This window comes from Charadrius vociferus, unplaced genomic scaffold, assembly GCF_000708025.1.
Source record: "Charadrius vociferus isolate BGI_N301 unplaced genomic scaffold, ASM70802v2 scaffold214, whole genome shotgun sequence".
NCBI classification, from domain to species: domain Eukaryota; kingdom Metazoa; phylum Chordata; class Aves; order Charadriiformes; family Charadriidae; genus Charadrius; species Charadrius vociferus.
Genome location: NW_009647955.1, coordinates 1,939,645 through 1,959,213, shown reverse-complemented (window position 1 = coordinate 1,959,213; position 19,569 = coordinate 1,939,645). Strand labels below are relative to the sequence as shown.

Genomic DNA, 19,569 nt, shown 5'->3' with positions numbered 1-19,569 from the left:
CACATCTCTTGGTTTGGATGAGCTGCTGAGTATAAAGTATTTTCTCTCTGGCCAACAAGAGCGATTTAATGGCATGGAGAAATGTTTTAAATATCAAGACTTTTCAGGCTCCGTCAAACCAATCGTTCCTGCAGCTCTCTAAAAGACTCTTGTCCCTAATGAGGGAAGTGAACAATTGAATGAAACCTACTGATCTGGGAGCTGGAGATCCACCAGCCCGACCCCCTCCTGCTGCTGCAAGGTCATTTCTCCCTCTTGAGGGCATATGTCCCGTTTTGACGCACACAGGCTGAGCGCCTGATGCGCCAAGAGAAGTCGGTCAAGTATTCTCATGTTACAAACCCAACTGCTTTTTCTGCTGTAGAGAAGGTTTACAGCCTCAAACTCCACAGGACCAATGTCAGCAGGGATGGGTTAACAAGGGAAACGGAATTATGAATTTAATCCAAATCTAAGGCACAGAATGGACTAAGCAGAAGATGAGGAATATACTGCAACACTTCATACATTACTCGTTACGACTGTGTCGTCTCATGTCCCTGCTGATACTGGAGGAGATGCAGGCCAGCTGTGATTTTACCCAGCTCACATTTCCTTCATGTGTTGCCTCTTGTCTTTATAAATTCTTTTTTACCTAAGACAGCTGTGTCAGACCTGAGCTCCCAGTGCAATATTCCTTCCATGCTTGCAGAATTAATTCAGTCAGCCAGGTCCTATTTCTCCTTCGGCACCACACAAAAAATTACAAATGGCTTTATTTGTGCCCAGTCACTACAAAGAGTGATATCAAAAGCATAATGGGAAGGAGGAAAGGACCCAATTGCAAAAGCAAGATCTGTGAGATAATCTTGGTTCCAGGACAGTGAGGAGTGGCAATTAGGAACATCTCATCTATCTGTCAGTTGGGGTCATTCAATAAGCACATTACAGGGAGCAAAGGTGGCACCTCGAAACGCCAGTTACAACTTCCCAGACCCAAACCATGCTTCAGCCTCCTCTGCCCCCTGTGCCTTAACCTCTAACATGACAGGAAGGTAAGCTTGAGCAACAGGAATTCAGTTTTCAAGAAGCAGCCTAATTGTACTGCAGTTTAACAACCAATTAGTGGTTTTGCAGAAGTCACGCACTCTGCCCAGGGGGTTGCCTGGCTGCGTTGAGGAAGTGCATGGTGTCGACTTCCCAAACTGAGTCACCGTTGTAAGCCCTGGGGCGGTATTTATAGAGTCGGGGGAAAATTTCCAGGAAACATCACTTACTGACACTCACAAAAATAGCAAGAAAACTCTTCAATTACTAAACTTTTAAGGAAGAAAGTCTTTCTTCTTTATGACAAGACAACAAAGCAGCAGCCTCTATGATTTGCTTGGAAGCAGTTACAATTAATATTGTTCCTTATCTCACTTTTCCCTGACAGTAGTAGATGTTGCTCCTAAGCTATTAATTCTGTACAGCTGCAAGGTTGTTGTTTTTTCTCCTCTCTCTTCTACTGATTATTTCCAGGATAAGATGCTGAAGTGAGCCTTGTCTCTGAAAACTTTAGCATTTCTCTCCTGGAACATGTCTGTAATACCATCCAAGCCCATGCACACAGAGACTTGAGTGAACCCAGGTACCAACAACAGCTCAACCGCAGCAGCCCAAAAGTCAGCCTGAACCCTTTATCCTACTGTCCAGGATCCCAGTTTGGGGGAACAGTTGCAGGCTTCGTTAAACCACACAAATCTGCAGATAAACCTATTACTGGAAGTCAAGCCATCCCATACAGAGGTGACCTGATCCCTCTGCACAACCTAGACATGCCCTGGGATCACAGAGTGGACAAAAGCATAGGAAGGGCACAGGTTAGTAGCTGGATCAGTCACCTAGAAGTGTCTGTTCCCCTCCACATATGCAACGGTTTCCTCACATCTCCTCAGAGCCAGGGACTAAGCCAGGCTTTCAAAAAATTTTTGTCCCCACAATAGTTTTAAGGGTGCAACCAGAAATCCAGGGGAGGCTCAACCATCTTAGAGCATGTGCCATTCCATTAAACACACATGCACTTATGCTCTTGCGTAGCGAGAGTGGGCAGACTATCCCAGACATGGTCCCCTTCCCCTGAGCAGCCAGCATACCCCATTGGGAAGGACGTAGACTGGTTGACCACAGAAATGCAACTTTCTGGAATAAAAAAAAAAAATCTTTTAAAAGCACAAGATACGAGCACATGAGCTTGTCCCCATCCCACACACAAAGTGCAAATTCCCAACTTTATTACTATGGCTTCCAGACTGTCCCCACCACCGCCCTCCTCTCTGAGCCCTACAGCCAATGTTGGCCAAACGGTCTTTCAGAAGGTCTCAGAGATGTTCCCCTACATGTCATGCACAAACCAGTAGCTTGGAAGAGGACACAAAGCCAGGCTAATGAGGGAAAGGCTGCTGGCATGAACTCGACCAGTACCTGCCCTGTTTGACCTCTCAGCTGGGCTGTCCCAGCACAGCTGCTGGGAGGGCACGTTGGGTCTAGCTCTCCGGAAAGCTGTCAATCAGCACGGCACAGAGTCCATGACACTCATGGGACATGACACCCTGTGCAATGCAATGGAGACCCAACGAGTTTGTTTTGTACATGCCACCGCGGCATCGGCACATACAGCAACGTGCTTTGGCTAATACTGACATGGGAAACATCCAAAGCACTCACACAGAGATAAGAGGCTCCCCTCATCTCCTGCCTGAGACACGCTGACCTCCCCTCCCTCCCTTCTCCCTGGCACTGTTAAAGATAATACAAACATCTGCCACTTATTTTTTAAAATGTCTCTGTTTCAGAGGAGGTTTTTTCCCCCCTGTTTTTCCGAGGCCAATTAAAAATAAAAGTTTACCAGGAAGATGACAAGAAAAAAAAAGCGTCTGATATCATTGGATCCAGCCTATAAGGATCTCACACATAAAAGAATTATGTCCCTGAGCACTTTCCAACAGACTTTCAGAAAATTTCATCTTTCTACTTCCCTGGCTGGATAGTCTGTTTGAGTAATTTTCTCTTTCTCCTGGGGCTGGTTGCTAAGAGACGCGCTATTACTTCTCCCTCTCTTATGACCCGATTACTGTGATCAGCAAAGACAGCGTGCAGACAACAGCCTGACACGGCTCATACAAGAACATCGGGCTCGTTACAAAATGATGGACTATATTAACACTCTGCAGCCCCTTCGCTCGCCGTGGCCTTTGCAGAGTCTCCTGGCACAACTGGGGGCTTTTACTTCCCCAGCTTCTGATGTGCGCGTTCAAACATTTTAAATTGCAGGACTGGGAAGGGAGAAGAATGGACTTTTACCTCCTGTGTTTCACTGCCTGTCAGCCAGAGCGGTGTTAATGGATCCTTGTGGAGAAACCTTCCTTTCCTTAACCTTCCCAAGAAACAGCCCAGGATCTACGATTACCCCTTTTCGCTCTCCTGCAAAAACCTTTGCAAATATATATCGTGTGGCAGGTTAGCACGTTCTCTTGAAGAGTTCGACAGCACATTGTAAAGCTGATCTTGACACTTCAGGGGCCGAGAGGTAACCTGGTCCTGCAAAGAGCTGAGCTGGATTATTCTGGATGAGGAAAGCAGCTGGAAATGCACCCAACTGTAGGTGCACGGTGGTCCCAAGGAAGCCACTGGGATGTCCAACTTGCTCCCAGTATGTGCTGAAACAGCCACAGGCTGGCACCGTGTCCTTTGCAGAAGAGCCCTAGGTGATGGGGCTGGGGGGCAGATGGGAAACTCGGAGCTCAGATTGGGAGCTTGTGCTGAGGGCTACATGGGGCAAAAAGTTAAGGAAAGTTGGTTTTGTTGATGTTGTTACCAAAGAACAGGTCTGCTGCCAGCTGGTACAGCTCAGGATGGGCCACCAACCTTCAGAGACCGTCAGTCTCCACGTAGTAAGAATTTAACCCTCATCACATTCACTTTTTGTAATGTAAATTTCAAACTTCCACAATATCTTATATTAAACCTACTTTTGAAAGACTGTGTTTACTACTACTGTTTTAGTAGTTTTCCTACTCTTGAGGGCCCCCTTCTCCTCCCCCCAGCTTGCTCAGGGGCAGCTCCCGCAGCAGGACCCCAGGGCAGACCCTCACCCCACAGGTGCCCAGACTGTACAAAGCCCAATGCTGTTGCAGAATATCTAGAAAAGCCAGTAACTAAATTTTTCCAAATGGATCTTCTAACAGAGGTGGCCCAAATGCACAGGTCCTTCCTCTTATAATTATTCCTCACCTCCATGCCATTTGCCATAAACTCAGTCCTGGACAAAACAAATGCCAGTTCTCATGTCAGTGTGATTTCTACCAACCAGCCCTTCACGCCAGGCTTTGCATTATGGTTTGGTCATGTCTAGACTAAACCAAAACCTTTCCTTAGTCATTGTCATCACAGGAATTAAGAGTTGGAAAAGACCTGTGAGTCTTTTGCACTTCACAACTCCTCAAATAGTTTGGGTAAATCCCCAGTCGAGCTCCTAGAGCATGCTAGCACGTTCTTCCGTGGCTACGACTTTCCAGCGTGCGTGCTAGTTAAAGAAGACAACAGAAGGGGAATTTTCAGATAGTGATGTCTGCTTATTAGGAACTAGACCAGATCCCTGCTCATCCCCTTCTGCAAAACCATCCTCCCTGGGGCCACCAGAGCTGCAGGACTCTCAGTCCCACTCACGGACCCTCAGCTCTTGCACCCAGTCCATCTGAACACGCTTCGCTTAGCAACGAGCATTTTGGGCCTCGTCTATTTAGTCCAAATTGTAATTGTGCAGTGTTCACTGCCAGAAATGCCTGCTCTTTGGCCACAAGTACAGCTTCTGTGGCTTCAAGAGTCGCTCATTCATTCTTCCAACCTTTTATTAGACCAACCTGTAATATAATCCAATCGACATTTATTGGTTGCTCTGACTTAGCAGTACTCTCTCTGGCAGGGTAAAAAAGCTTTAGGCAGAGAAAAGGAAAAATATATGTCTAATCCTTTATTATAACAGTTAGCTTTCAGGGCACAGAAGAGCTGCATTGTGTGAACATGGGCAAAAAAATAAAAAATATTACTCGACTGTTAACTGTCATATAACAATTGTTATTATTTAACAGACTAGCATCTGGAGGATGTTAAAATTTCAGATTAAAATAAAAGGGACAAGTGCTGCTTGCTTGAATTCAAGCAATTTCTGCATTAACATTGTGCTCTCACTTTGATTGGGCAGCACAGCCCTTTAAAACTATATAAAGGACAAACATTATCTTTTTAAAAGTAGGTTTGATATAGTCGATGACAGATGTTTGCAATTCGAGTTATAAAAAGATGGCTTCTTTCCATTCCAGTGTATGTCAGAACTGTCTTTTTTTCCTCTTTTTCCGTTCCCTTTTTTGCCCTTTTTCTTTATTCTACCCAAACTATTGTGGTTCACAGAACAGGCCACTGCAAAGATGAATCACTATTCAATGTTTGAAATAATGAAGTGGAAAAATTAAATATAGTATCTTGGAAGAACAGACAGACAGGAGGAAAAGAAAATGAGAAAAAAAAATAGGCATGACAGAAAAAAATTTAAAAAATCTACCTGCTGAGGAGTGTAATGTTTGCTTTATGGTACCAAATAACAGAGAAAATATGAATTCACTCACCAGAATCAAAAACAAGGCTAGGCACTACTTCAAGTAGTTCCCAAATAAGAGGCAACGTGCTCCAGAGCCTGTGAAAGTTTAATATTTGTAATTCTAACAAAACACAGTAAGAATTGTTAATAAAACCTGGTGGCTTGACTTGACATTTTGTGAACTATGGATAAGTATACTGGTTCAATAATAGTTTTTATGCACCTGTTTTATGTTGCATTTTTCCCAGTGCCATTATCTGAGGTGGTATTTCAAAAAGGAAAATGTTCGTCCTGAGAGCAAAGCCAAGAGCACAGACCGATGTATTTGTCTCTAACAAAAAAGGCAGATGCAGACACTGTCATCCAGCCCGAGCAGTAACAACTTCTGGGATGACTGCAATCAAAACAGCAGGACCCACCCAGAGCCGGTTCGTTTACACCGGTGAGAATCACAAGTCCTGATACTGGTTCACCATGCTGTGGACAACGGGGCAAAACTCCATGTCTCCACAACTCATAAGCTATCGAGTAGAGGGATGCTGCCCGGGCACAAAAGCACCAGCTTGGTGTCACGCTTCTTCAACACAGCTCAGCTTGCTTGGGGCAAGTTAAATCCGCTATTATACAAATGAGAACCACCACTCGTTTCCAACTGGTTTCACTTGATTCTTAACCAACGGGGAAGAGGATGTCATTAGACAGAAATCAATGGAGACTTCCGAAAGGCTGCTCTGAACTGGTTTGCAGCTATCCCTTAATGAGGGACCCCCGCCTTCCTGCTCGTTCTGTGGGGTTCGGGGGCTTTGTTTGTACTTTAAATGCTCTTGCGTAGAAGGTAGCAAAGCCACCACAAAGAAGCCTGGAGCTCCAAGTTCATTTTCACTCGCTGTATTTTGTAAGAGCCTGTGGATGATGCAGTCCTGACACTAATGAATAAAGTATTGTTTCATCTGCTCCATTTCATTCAGCTCAAGAAACACTTGGAAGAAGGAAGCAAGGATTAAGAAGGGCTTTAAAAGTTTATAATACTCAATTTTAAAAAAGCTTTCTTAAAAAAAAAAAGCACAAGCGTTGGGGCTGTGCTCAGGCACAATCAGGATGGTTTGCGACAGTAAGGTTACCTCTTTATTTCCACATTTTTCATCTCCGTGAACTCAATCCTGAGAGGGATGGGACCATAGCATCCATTGCAATGATGGGACCGGAAAAAGGTTAGTGCACTTCTCAGACAATTTTTTTTTTGTCTCATCGCTGAGCCACTGCCTCCCCCCTGGAGCATCAATGAATTTTTTCAGCTGGTGGCGGAGCTGAGGAGCAAGGCAGGAGGCAGACACCAGCAGGTCCCACTGGAAGAACTCTGGTACTCACAGGACTCAATTCAGTATCAAAATGACCAAGTAAAAACATATTCCCACGCCTCATCTGGGCTGCAGCAACGGTCCACGTGCATAACTCATGACACATGCAAGACATAGAGCCTCCACTTCCACCACGATGAAAGACTAAATTGCATTATCTCATGTTAGTGTTGGGCGAGGCGCGCACAATCCATCACTAGAGTGTGGCTGAGACACAGCTCGCTGCTCCTGTGCCCCAACATCCTTCCAATGACGGGCACAGCACCGCAGAAGCTCACGAGAAGCACCAAGGAGCAGGTATGCCACCTCTCTGCCTCTCAACCAACACAGTCCTCCCACTGGCAAGGATTCCTCTTACTATGGTGCAGACCCAGCACAGACAATCAGAAAAAAAAACAAACCACAAAACCTGCAGAATCTCCCAAGTCAGCCTGAATTTATTCTTTCAGGGCTCTCATCCAAGTGATGAATAGACTCTGGACCTGCTTAGCTTCTGCGAACTGTCAAAGAATGCAGAGCAGGGAACAGCACAGCTAAAACACTGAGTGTCTAGTCCAATAAATCCATACCCAAGCTCCAAAAATTAGACAGAGCTACTGATAGTAGCTGCTGTAAACAAAAAGTACTAGGTACATCTGCCTACAAAAAAAACCCAAAACCAAACAACCAAAACCCAACAAACAGCCTGATAGTTCGCACTCCCAGGCCCGTACAGACATAGCAGAATATAATTCACCCAGGCTCAAGAGCCTCCACATGCATGAAGAGGAGGAGGAGGCCAGAGAGGTTCAAGCCCTGGGAAGCCTGGATCAGCTGCGTTCACACACATTGGTGTCAACCACATAACCTTGCCCTAGAGCTGGTCCTCCTGTTGTGCCTTGTCTCATGAGCCACTGCCTTGTCCTGCAACCAAGGTAAATGCAAGGAGTTGGGTTTAAAAAAAAATAAAAATAAAAAAAAAAAACCCAACCCAATGAAAACCTCAAAGACCTTCACATGAGTCTTGTTCACCTTATCTGAAAGTTGCCCACGGAAAGGAAGAAGGGAAGAGCTTGCTTTGATTCTCATCCCTTCATTTAGTTTCCATTATTAAATCTGTATTAACTGTTTCTGCAGGTATTATATTCATCAAGGGTGGCAATTACAGGGAAAAGACATCAGCACTAATAAATACTGAATTTAGAAGGAGCCAGCAGCATAAACTAATGCGGCTAATTTTGCAAAGTGTGTCCTCTGAGCCTCAGAGGGTGACAGAGAAGCAGGTCCAAGCACTGCAGCCCTGACAACTGTCCTGAGAGGGATGCTCTCTACACATGCCTTTCTGGGCAGGGTTGGCACTGCGGTATCTCGGTCTGTCTCAGGCAGCTTGAGAAACATGCAAGGTCGGATTCGTATGAATGAAAGACATTGCAAGAGTATGAGGAACTTGGTTTCTTGGGAGTGGCAACAATCATCTCTGCAGGAACAGGAGATCTCATCAGAGCCAAGCAATGATCTGGCACTTCACAGTAGGCAAGGATGGTCTTGTTCCCTTCCCGGCCACCATCAAATCACCCTTCAAGTGACCACACATGATGGCAGAGGAGGTGTATTCAACCCGCAGGAGCTATGGTAGTGCTCATGAATTCTGGACTGGGAAGCCTCACCCTGTAACCTGGCCGGACTTCCTCAGCAGTGTTGTTTCTCCTGGACTTGCACTGCTCGTGTCTGCGAGGTTTGATTTGGAGGGGAGAAGGCAAGGGGAAAAGGGCTTTTGTGGTTATGAAAACAAGCTTGAAACCAAAAGGATCCAAAGCAAAAGGCAAATCACACCATACAGCCTTCCACTCACTGCACTTGAGCCATCTGATGGCCCAAAGAGCCCCGACTCAGCCTCTTCTGAGCGCCTCAGGCTTACAACAGATTTTTACATGTTTTTGAAGCCTCTGATTTTGGCCTCACAACCCCTGGCACCATCCCAGCGCACCCCAACTGTTCAGCCAGTGGCACTCATTTGGGAGCAGCTACCATCTTCTCCTCCCCATGCCACAGAGCTCACACCAGCACCACCGCCACCAGGCCCACAGCAGCATGCACAAAGCTGGTGGGTCAACCATCACCAACCTCACTCCGCGCCAGACACTTCCTTCGTCTGCCCTGGAGGGTGAGGCCCCGTTCCCTGGGACTAGTGAAAGGAGGAGAAAATGGAATTTGCTTCATCTGCAAGCTATAAATCCTCCCCATCTTCCTGAGCCCAGCACAGACGGGAACAGATGTGTGGCAGAGTTTCCCCAAGGCCCCAGCTCTGTTGATGATGGCAAAATAACCAATTTAAGTGTAAAAGCTGGAAAGCAGGAGAGAAATAAGTATCAGGGAAAGGGGGGAGGGCAACCATAGAATCACAGAATGGCTTAGGTTGGAAGGGGACTTCAAAGATCATCTAGTCCAACCCTTCTACCATGGACAGGAACATCTTTCACTAGATCAGGATGCTCAAAGCCTCATCCAAACTGACCTTGAACACTTCCATCAATGGAATGCTTTTAAAGGAAACAAAATTAATACCGTTTGCTTGGAAGAATGTATTATTTTGCTTAACAGATTTTGCTGCTCAGTGAATACAGAGGATGAGAGCCGCTATGCATGCTGTTGGATGGGGTCTGCTGAGGAACAGAAGGAAGAGCCAGGTAGCACCAAACGTGCGAGCACGGAGAAAGGAGCCAAATACAAGAGGTGGACTGTCAGGACCCATAGGTGGATGATGTCTTATCCATCTCGGGACCTGTCTTCTCCCAACATGCAGAAGATGCTTTCCAACAGCAAACTCATCCAGCTCCATTTATGGACCACCCTTGGCCCCGGTGCCAGTCTTCTAGAGTCACTGCTCAAATGTCTGGACGCCTAATTTTGATTTCCAGCCTAACTCATTAGCAGCTACACTTCCTCCCCATGCACACTTTTTTATCGTGTAGAAAATCATCTTCCCCAAGCTCAGAGAGCTCCCCTCCCTCTGTGGGGCAAATACAGAGCTGCGTAAGACATCAAGCACCTGTACATCCCAGGGACAGTGGTGCTCACACCTCCCAGGATCAGGAAAGGGTAATCCCCCGCAAACCGTAGCATCAGGGAACACTAGCACTAAATCCTTCAGAAACCCAGACCAGATCACAACACGTGGAAGTTTGGTCCGGTGTTTGTAGGACCTATAAAAACACAGCTGCGCTCGCCTCTCCAGCCAGCTGCACAGCAGAGACCCACGCAGGACGTTAATCAGAGCTGTAGTCTTATTGATTATTATTATTATTACTATTATTACAGCAGTCACACCCAGGGGTATACCCCAAACGGATCCCCGCGACAGCAAGACACGGTCTCTGCTTTGATGAGTTGACAAAACTAGTTTGAAACAAGTTGGAGAGAGTCAGTGTGGCACACAGCGAGGAGGGGAGCTGGCAGCGCTGGGAAAATTGCTCACTTAGCTGGTCTAAACCACACGCGCCTTGAGTGCTTCCAGTCACATTAAAATGCTGCTGGTTTATAAACTGCTGGCTGTTGCAATTTCACTTTTTTTTCAGTCATTTAACCATTTCTAACTTGTTTTAAAGTTCCGTTGAGTAGCTTTTAATCTGGCTGATTTTTGTGCAGGTGTTGGGGAAAAAAAAAAATAAGTAAAATCAAAGTCAAGGTGAGACTAAGGAAATGTCTTGGTGGGAGGCAGCGGGGGGTACAGGCGTTTCCCCACCGTGCACACAGCGCCTGCTCCACAGCCTGTCACTCCAGTGTCTTTCGCCTGCGCCTTCAATGTGTTCAAGAAATAAAACCACAAATGCTATCAGCCAAGCAGACCCGCTACGTGCGAGCAACACACCGACAAAATAATAAAAAAGAAACGCGAAGCCAGAGGATGCATTTTCCCTAACGTTAAAAGCAATGAGCTGAAGAAATTACCGGGAACAGAGTTTGCCGGTCTCCCAGTGAGATTCCCGATACCATCCCTTCAGCCTCTGGTAGCAGGGAGCCAACTCCAGCGACAGGGCTGGGGCAGCCCAGGCTGTGCCAGGCTGTGATGTGCACGGCCGCTTTCTGCCCCATCGCAGCCCTGGGACAGCCCTTCCCTGGAGCGGTGCCACTGCCCACACTCATCTCTGGCAGAAGGATGCTGTGCTGTGTGCTACCCACGCGCTGGGCAGAAAGCCCATGTGCCTCCAGCGAAGGACCTCCGGAGGGGCAGGAGGGATGAAAACACACTGGGGTACAAGGGGATGCTGCAGCTCCTCCACCTACAGACTCACAGCTAACCAGATGGGAAAGACCTGTGACCAACAGAGAACAAATTCAGGCAAAACAACCCATGGTGCCCCTTTACACAGGGAATCAGTGGGGCACGGAGCAGTTTCCCAGGCTGAATTATTGCTGCAAAAACAACGGAGGTCATTGACGAAACAATTAGGGAGCCTGGAGCAGAGACGGGAGACATAGAAAGTGAATGAAGCATGTTGGGCTAATTATTTTCTCGCTGTCCCCCCTCGCCTGCCAGATCCCACAAGTCTCGTGTTCTCAGGGTTATATATGGCCGGGCTAATGGCCTTGCACCGGCTGCTGACACCGACCAGCAGCATGTCACCTTCTGAAAGTGGATTAGCTTAAGCTGCAGACACGCTGTCACATCACTAAGCCAGTCCCTGACCAGGTCTTGGCCAACCCTTAGCTGTTCCAGGCCTGTCAGATGACAATGGGATCTCCAAAAGCCCAGCATCAGACAAGGCAAGGGATTGGCACTGAAAAGGTCTCCTGTGAGCTTCTAGTATCTCCTGGTTTCTAACAGATCTGGTGATGCTCAGCCGCTTGCGAGACTGGGTCGTCAGTGTTGTATTAGACATGTTGGCGTGCCTCATCTCCCCTTCTCAGCCTGCAGCGTCTGCTCTGCTCTTAGGGACAGCCTCCTTCCCCAAACGCCAAGAAACAAAGAATTTTTTAGATGGTGATAATATTCCTGAGTCACATATAATCGGATCTACAATCACCAAAGCACTGACAATTAAGGCATAGTGACGTTTTTCACACACACAAAAAAAAAAGAGCGGCTGATTGACAACAGTTTTCCTAGAAAAAAAAGTGTAATTTTCCATTACTATTTTAACTTTTAAGAGAATTAGAAAAATAAGAATTTCCATTTGACTTGAAGGCGACATTTTCATTGCACTTCAGAAAAGGATTATTTTTTACACTTTTAATTCCAAATGTCTTTTTCTTCCTCTTACTCGCTAATGTTTTGTTACTGAAGGCAACAGAACAGGTGCATATGACTTCGCTTTTCCCCTCCAACACATTTTCTTTTTTCGTTCCGAATTCTCCGAAGTTAGAGCAGCAGACGAAAAAAGCCGAAACAGTCATCAGACTTTTCCAACTTTCCTACAAAATATCCTTAACTTTACAAAATTGCTCAAATGTGAGATTTAATACACTGCTTTGTTTTTCTTCTTCCTTTCCCTTATTCTGTAGTCTTCCTGAAAATGCATAAGCTTTCAAAAGATAGAGTAGAAAAAGGAAAAAAAGATACAAATGACATCTATCTTATTGCACTCAACACAAAAGAGGGAAAAGTGATGATAGAACAAAGTAGAGCATCCAAAACCAAAAGCTGGTTTGAACATTTGCTTGAATACAGCTGAGTTTTTCTTTGGGGGGAGGATGGAGAGGAGGAGGGGGAAGAGTTTTCCACCCATTTCTAACCATAGTACATCACTGGGAATAGAAAAGTCAGTACTCAGCCAAGACAGTTACCACTCTCTCCTAAATCCTTGTCTTCCACCTTGTTTCTGCTGCAGTTAAGGTTCCATCATACACTCCCCACTGTCAGCTAGGGGCATCCCGGGTGCTCCAGCTGGCAGGTTTCCAGTTGCACACCCCAGAGACACTTTCGCTGCCGGACTTGTGTTCACAAGCCAGGAACCCAACTCCCACTCTTGCTGCTTGACTACATGAAGACAGAAGGATTTTTATAGCAGGAGGTAGAGGAAGGCTGACACACGGTGATTGGCAGGCATTTGTTTTACTGCTCCAGAGGCTATTAAAATGGTCATGTAAATATCCTCAAAATTATATCATTAAATTATTTCCTATTCAAGAGAGTTCCATAGTATAGGGAAAAGAATAAAAGTTAAACTGAATCAAACCAGCAGGCTGGAGAGGAAACACTCCTAAACCCATTCTGCCAAACTTATGCTCTACCACTCCAATTATACCCATACTCCCACAGCTCAGTGCCACATTTGTAAAGGATTACCATCATGCTGGGATGAAAGAGCCAATAGTGAAAAGGGTTGTTCAAGCCCCAACTCCTTGGATCAACACATACCAGCAAAGACCAAACAAGCAAAACCCCTTGAAAAGTACCAATGTTGGACATAGGACATCTGCTTCCAATTAAAACCAAGAAAAGATCTGTCCCCATGTCCTCCCCCAGCCCTGCACCTCTCAGGAGGGCGGCTAACCAGAGCAAGGATAAGAGATACCTTCACATTCTTCTTGATTTGAATGACCTGAAACAGGGAGGCTCCCACAAACTCATCAACAAAGAGCAAGTCAAGAAGAGCCTGTGTCAGCAGTCAGTTCCTCTGAATTAGACATGTGTGGTTCCTTCCTAAAAAAAAATAAATACTTACCATCACCTCCTGGTTGCTTGTATGGGTTGTACTTTGGCTTAGGGGCAACAACAGGCGCAAACTTCTTTGGTGTCTGCTGGGTGGACACCGAGATGCTGGGAGTCCCAAAGGTGTGTGTGGTCTCCATCCTTGCAGTTACGTGTCCAACAGGCTCGTTGGTACTCTTGGGTGGCAGCCAGGACGGGTGGGACATGGTTCAGATCTGAGAGGAGAGGCAAAGAGAATCACACATATGTTAGGAATTTAGGCTGAGGAAATAACAGTTGCAAACCTGCTGCTTTGCTTGGTTATAAAATCAAACCCACAAAATCCTTCAACTTGCTTAACTTGTGCGTGCTTATCTTTAAACATATTGGTCCTGATGTATAGGACTCATGATACAAACTCATCTCTTTTTCCCCAGTCGGTCAGGATTACTGATCGGCTCACTGGTGCTGCCTGCAAAAAGCAGGCACTATTTTCCTCTTCAAACCAAAGCGGAGGCAGGCTGATACCCCGGAGAAGCCCATCAATCCCACCATCCATTCAGCACAGTAGTCATATACTTGCCTTTGCCTGTTAGGCTTCTGCGGGTACATTAATGTACAACAGTGCAGGTGCTCTGGGGACAAGTGTAGCCACAGATAGGCAGACACACTTCCAAAATATACCTTTAGCACTTTTTCATGTGTCATTTAGGACCCCACATCCCAGCAACTGTCATTCAAACTTTTACGAAAAAGGATTTCAAAAGCAGCTCATCTTTGTTGATGCCTCCATTTCTGAATGCCCGGCTTAAGATATTTTAAAAGCATGTCAATTTTGAGAAAATGCCAGAATCCCACAACCACTGACAACCGGGCTCCTTTTAGACATCTCGACTTGTGTAACAGAAAACAGAGGCAGCCCAAATCATTATTTATTTATGAAAATCTTGGCTTTGGCCTCTTAAAAGCCTACATCACTTTTGAGAACTGGACTCAGATGCTGCTGAAAACGTTGCCCATAAAAATCCTGTTCATTGCACTAAACAAGTGCTTTTCACCACACACAAACCACACTCACTGAGTAGCAGCGATGGTCCTACAGTACCATCAGATGATCCCGCAGAGCTGGATTTGAGATGTGATGAGGAAATGAAGACCCCATGCAGACAAAAGCCAATGCTAATTTTGGAGCTCTTGAGCACCCTGTCACTTTTGCTCACCCTCTGCTTTGGTGTCAGGACTCCTCACGGGCACCGAAACCAGCAGGCAGCTGTGACCCAATCAGGAAGGATTTGTTTTGAACATGGAAAAGGATCAGTGCAAGAGATGGCACCAGGCCACGGGAGACGTTAGCAGAGTGCCATTGCAGAAAAGCAGTTCCGTCGGGGAACAACGGGATAAAGCAGAGGCGCTGCTGGATTTGCAAAGAGGTGGTCTCTAACTGCAGCAGCAAGTGCAATCCGCTGGGACTGAGATGCCAGAGAGATCCATAGCTCTGCTGAGCGTGGCAGCAAAGGGCTGTATTAGCCAGTTTGAACCGTTCTCTGAGCTCAGGGTGGGCAGAGGAAAGGGGACAGATGAAAGGTGGCCTCTGGCAGGTGTGGACCCCCTTGGAGTGAAATCATTACCAGAGTCCACAGTGCTACAACTCTCTAACCATTCTGACACAGCTCCGTGGTCATGCATGCAGCCGTCTATTCGAACGGCTCACGAGGAGGTATTTCCAAAGCTGAGAAGTGCAGCCACACAAAGCCTGCGTACCACGCAGGAATGCAGCCACAGGTCCGCTCCCAGCCTACCTGAGCACATTCTTGGTGCCTCACAGCTCAGAATTCCATGCATACATGCTTCTCAGAAACAAACAACACTGAGCTTTTTAAACCAGCCCCCAGGATTATATGGAACATTTAGGCAGGAAGAAGGCATATCTGATAGCATATTTAAGTCTACCTAGAGAAAACAAAGCAGAAATCACACTTCATTTCCCCTTTCTGCTAATTTGGGCTCACACATCACTAGAAACGTCAAGGCTAAGCTGTTGGGACTTAGCAGAGCTATTTTGCCAACTCATCTTCGCTGGCAAAGCATCTGCATCCTACGAGCTTCATGGTGGAGCAAATTCAGTTGAGTGCTTTATCAAAGAAGCAAATGAAGACTCTTGGGTATAAAGTAGAGAAAGTAGTCCTTTGGGTTCCTGCACGGATAACATTGTTCTTGTAATTTGCTGTTAGCAATGCTGAGTCAGTGTGGGGGAAAGGAGCAAGGTCTCCACATGGTAGTGTGGGGACAGTACCTCCAGCTAACAGCAATGACTGTTAAAACTGATGTGTATATATATATATGTGCTTATTCCAGCCCAGTAAGTTTACTACAGGTAACAGGTTTCCTACTTGAGGAGACATTTCTACTTAGAGTGCCAATGTCTGACCCAACACTAGGAGACAGACAATTTGTGATCATTTTCCGCCTCCATTGCTCCTTGCGTGGCAGAGGAACTGGCAATTGCCAAACATCAGCCCCAACACTTGCGGCTCTTCCTCACTGTGCACTCCCGACTGCTCAGCGTGCATACAGTGGTTTCATGATCCCTACCCCTGGAGGATGAGCCTGTTGTGCTAGACATCTGATACCAGTGAAAGAAAGCCACTGGGGCCAGCATGGACTGACTGGCTAGAAATAAGGCAGACAGGAGCGTGGCAGGAGCACCCTGGAGATGGACAAGCATCCAAGGCTGAGCTGCAAGGACACAACTTTCCCTCCCACATATGACTGCCTTCCGACCTTACATTAACAGTGTGGAGCATCATTCTGAAAGCAAGAAGTGAAAGGCAGGTCCTCCCCACAGGGTCAGAGAGGAAACCAGCCGCGACGGGTGGGGGCGGAGGGCACGCGAACCGCACTCCCACCGCCTGGTACTTCCCGTTACCAACACCAGCCCTGATGGACCTAGAAAACAACTGCCACTAGAGCAGTAAGATTCACCTACACTGCTGCCGCCTCCTCCCACATCCTTCAAAAATGTAGAACGCAGCAATAAAACTCAGACAACTATCTAGGTTTTAAGAGCAGAAAGCAACGAGGGCACTCAGCCTTAAGAGCTAAACAGGACAACTCTGCACTCTGCAGAGTTATTACATCCAAAGATGACTATACCTTACCCATTGCTAAAAGCATCCTGGAGTTTTATTCTGACAGGTTTTCAGCCCCTGGCTTGACATCTCATTTGAAAGAGCATCCTGCCCCATGAAGCACCCTCAGACCCTGGATGTTACCTCCATATTGATTCAAAGCAGAAAAAAAACACAACAAACCAAACCAAAAAACAAACCAAAAACCCCAAACCCCAAACAAAAAAACAGTACTGACCGGATTATTATTCCTGTTCTGGTAACTACCTAATTGTTCCTTAACCACCTCCCAGGCAACACGCCTCAGTCCCACTGAGCTCTCATGGTCTGCCAGGCTGACGGCAGGGATAGGTTGAGTGACACACAAATCAAGACTATCTGCTTCAGTAGCCAAGTTGCACAGTGCTGGGGATGGCTGAAGATGATGTGAATCTCAATGAAGGAGCTTAAAAAGCAGAATGCTCTTATGGACAGTTTGGGAGCGTGAAGACCACACTGCTGTAACTCAATTGCTGACTGTAAGCTGGCACGCAGCTCCTCTCAGCTACCCTCTAAAGCATTTGTTTTGGCGGTGGTGGTACTTTCTAATTGTTTCCCTGTTAGCCTTTTCTCTTCCTCTTTCTCCCCCTCTCATTTTCTGTTTTGCATTTACCGCCACTCATTTTTCCTATCTGTGCCTTGACAATGTTTTCAGCAAGTTCCCTTTTCCTCATCTGTTCCAGCCCCAGCTCCTCAGCCTCAATTAAATTTAGCCTAACTACTTTGCGAGATCATATAAAAAAGAAAATTAATGAATGTCTTTTTAACAGCTGAAGCTAAACTTGTGGGTTTGCTGTTATGTTCCCCCCTTTCTTCCATCTGGTAAAAGGTCAAGAGCAAGGTAAGATACAAGGGACAGTGGCTTGCAGATGGGCACAGCCCCCCAACACTCTCTGCAGACTTCTCCACAGTGGAGCACCCCGGCCAATTCAGACAAAGCCATCAGTGCTCCCCCACCATTCCCTGCAACATTGTCTGGTCTTCAATCAGAAGCTTCTTTGGAGCAAAACGGATGAACGTTTTGTGATGTGGACAAGTAGTCAAAACAGCACAGGGAAACTTGGGCTTATAACCAATTCTCTTACTCTAAACCTACTCTTACATATGCCACCACCTCTGTGTAATTGTAGTTCCTGCACTTGGATTAAGAACATCCAATAGGTAAGGGAAGTCCTTTTCTGGCTAGCCAGCAAACACAACCAGCAAATGCATGTTTCACTTTTGTCTTTGAACTGTTTCCTTCCAAAAAAGTTATTTCTGCCAGTTCTACAGTAAACAGTATTGTTCTCAGAAGTTTCTAACTAGATGTGGGATGTGGGGAATTGTAGAAGGCGGTGGTTACAAGAAGGCTAAAGTCACTGAGAAACTCAAGAGAATAAAAAGAATAAACTATTGGATATTGCAGGCTTGAGAGATGGGCTGGTGGAACCCGAGAAGCAGGATCAGAAGTGCATCTGCTCACCTTGGCTGTCAGGGATGGAGCTGTTACACAATAGCTGCAGTACCCATTTCTAAAAGTGAATACAGCAAGCTCCTCCTTCAAGGGTAATAGCAGATAGAGTGAAAAACCATCAGACCCAATCTAATCACTTTGATTCTTCAAAAACAATCCCTCCACACACACCTGGTGAATAGTGAGTCTCATCAGCCTTTTGCTGGACAAGCCACCTATTGCTGCTCTTGGATGCCAAATGCAAAGGGCCTGATCCTTTTGCTGCTCAAGCCAATGGCTGGACCACAGAGCTCTCACTGAAAAGTTAAACTGTAGGTTAAATCTACAGTTGCCCCCGCACTTCTGCTTCAAGCAAATCGTTCATCAGACATGGTGTGAATTCAACAAGCCCCTTCCTAACAAACCTGCATGAATCTAGCCACCCAACATTTAACAAAGCCAGGATGGAACAACCTTTGTCACCATAGCCCATGTCCCTGGGAACCCTCCCAGAGGGACAGCAACCTCACGCTTCCCCATCACTGCCTCATCTCCCTCTGTCTTGGCTGAAGCCTTCTGCATTTCTGCGTGCCACTGTCACACAGCCATCCTCCCTGGTCAGCAGTAACTCACCACCTCTATTTCTGACTTGGCTGCTACAAGCTTTTCTTAAGACTCTTTAACTCACTGACCACTCTGGCAATACCCCTTTCCTAAATTCACTGCCCCACCCCAGACAAAAATCTCCTAAATCTTCTTTATGTCACTGCTTTGAGAGCCCTTCTCCTTGAGCATCTCGTCTAGCCCGTCTGCACTGTGCAGGGCACCAAACTCTACCCAACTATTACTCCACAAAGCTTTTATTGAGCTAAAGAATATTTGTTATAAACTACCGGAAGCCTCAACTGAAAGAATGCAAGTATTGGAGAATACATCACAGCATTTGTTTGGCCAAGCAATTAAGCACCATAATTACAGGTTCTCCTCTATGTCTGGCTTTAAATTTATCTAGCTCCACTTCCAACCATGGATTTTGTTACGCTCCCATCATCTGCATTACAGACCTGCCTCTCTTCCTTATGCAGATCCTTTCAGAAGACAACCAGGTCATTGGTTAAATCAAATCAAAACATTTAAATTAAGTATCAATTAAACTCACTGTAAAGAGCAGATTTCTCTTGATTCATTCATGTATATTTACTCAGAACTCTTCAATTTTTCAGCCACCTTTTATGAAATGGTGGATTCTAGCATAAGACTATTTTTTCAAGAGTGGTTACTTAAAATGGAAGGGGTAAAATGATGAATAATATCAAAGACAAAAACCAGACTGAAATCAGCTGTGGCTGCCTGAGGTTCTGTTATCCTTCCTTCCTTGGAAGCATTAG

At 46.0% G+C, this 19,569-nt stretch overlaps 1 protein-coding gene across 1 annotated transcript in view; it reads right to left on the bottom strand.

The window, feature by feature from the left end:
- LPP (LIM domain containing preferred translocation partner in lipoma) overlaps nt 1-13,809 on the bottom strand; it is a 211,591-nt gene extending 197,782 nt beyond the window's left edge. The window contains exon 1 of the mRNA XM_009883357.1: nt 13,617-13,809. Within this exon, the coding sequence (XP_009881659.1) occupies nt 13,617-13,809 (193 nt within the window). The remainder of the gene's footprint in view (nt 1-13,616) is intronic.
- Nucleotides 13,810-19,569: the final 5,760 nt, after the last annotated feature.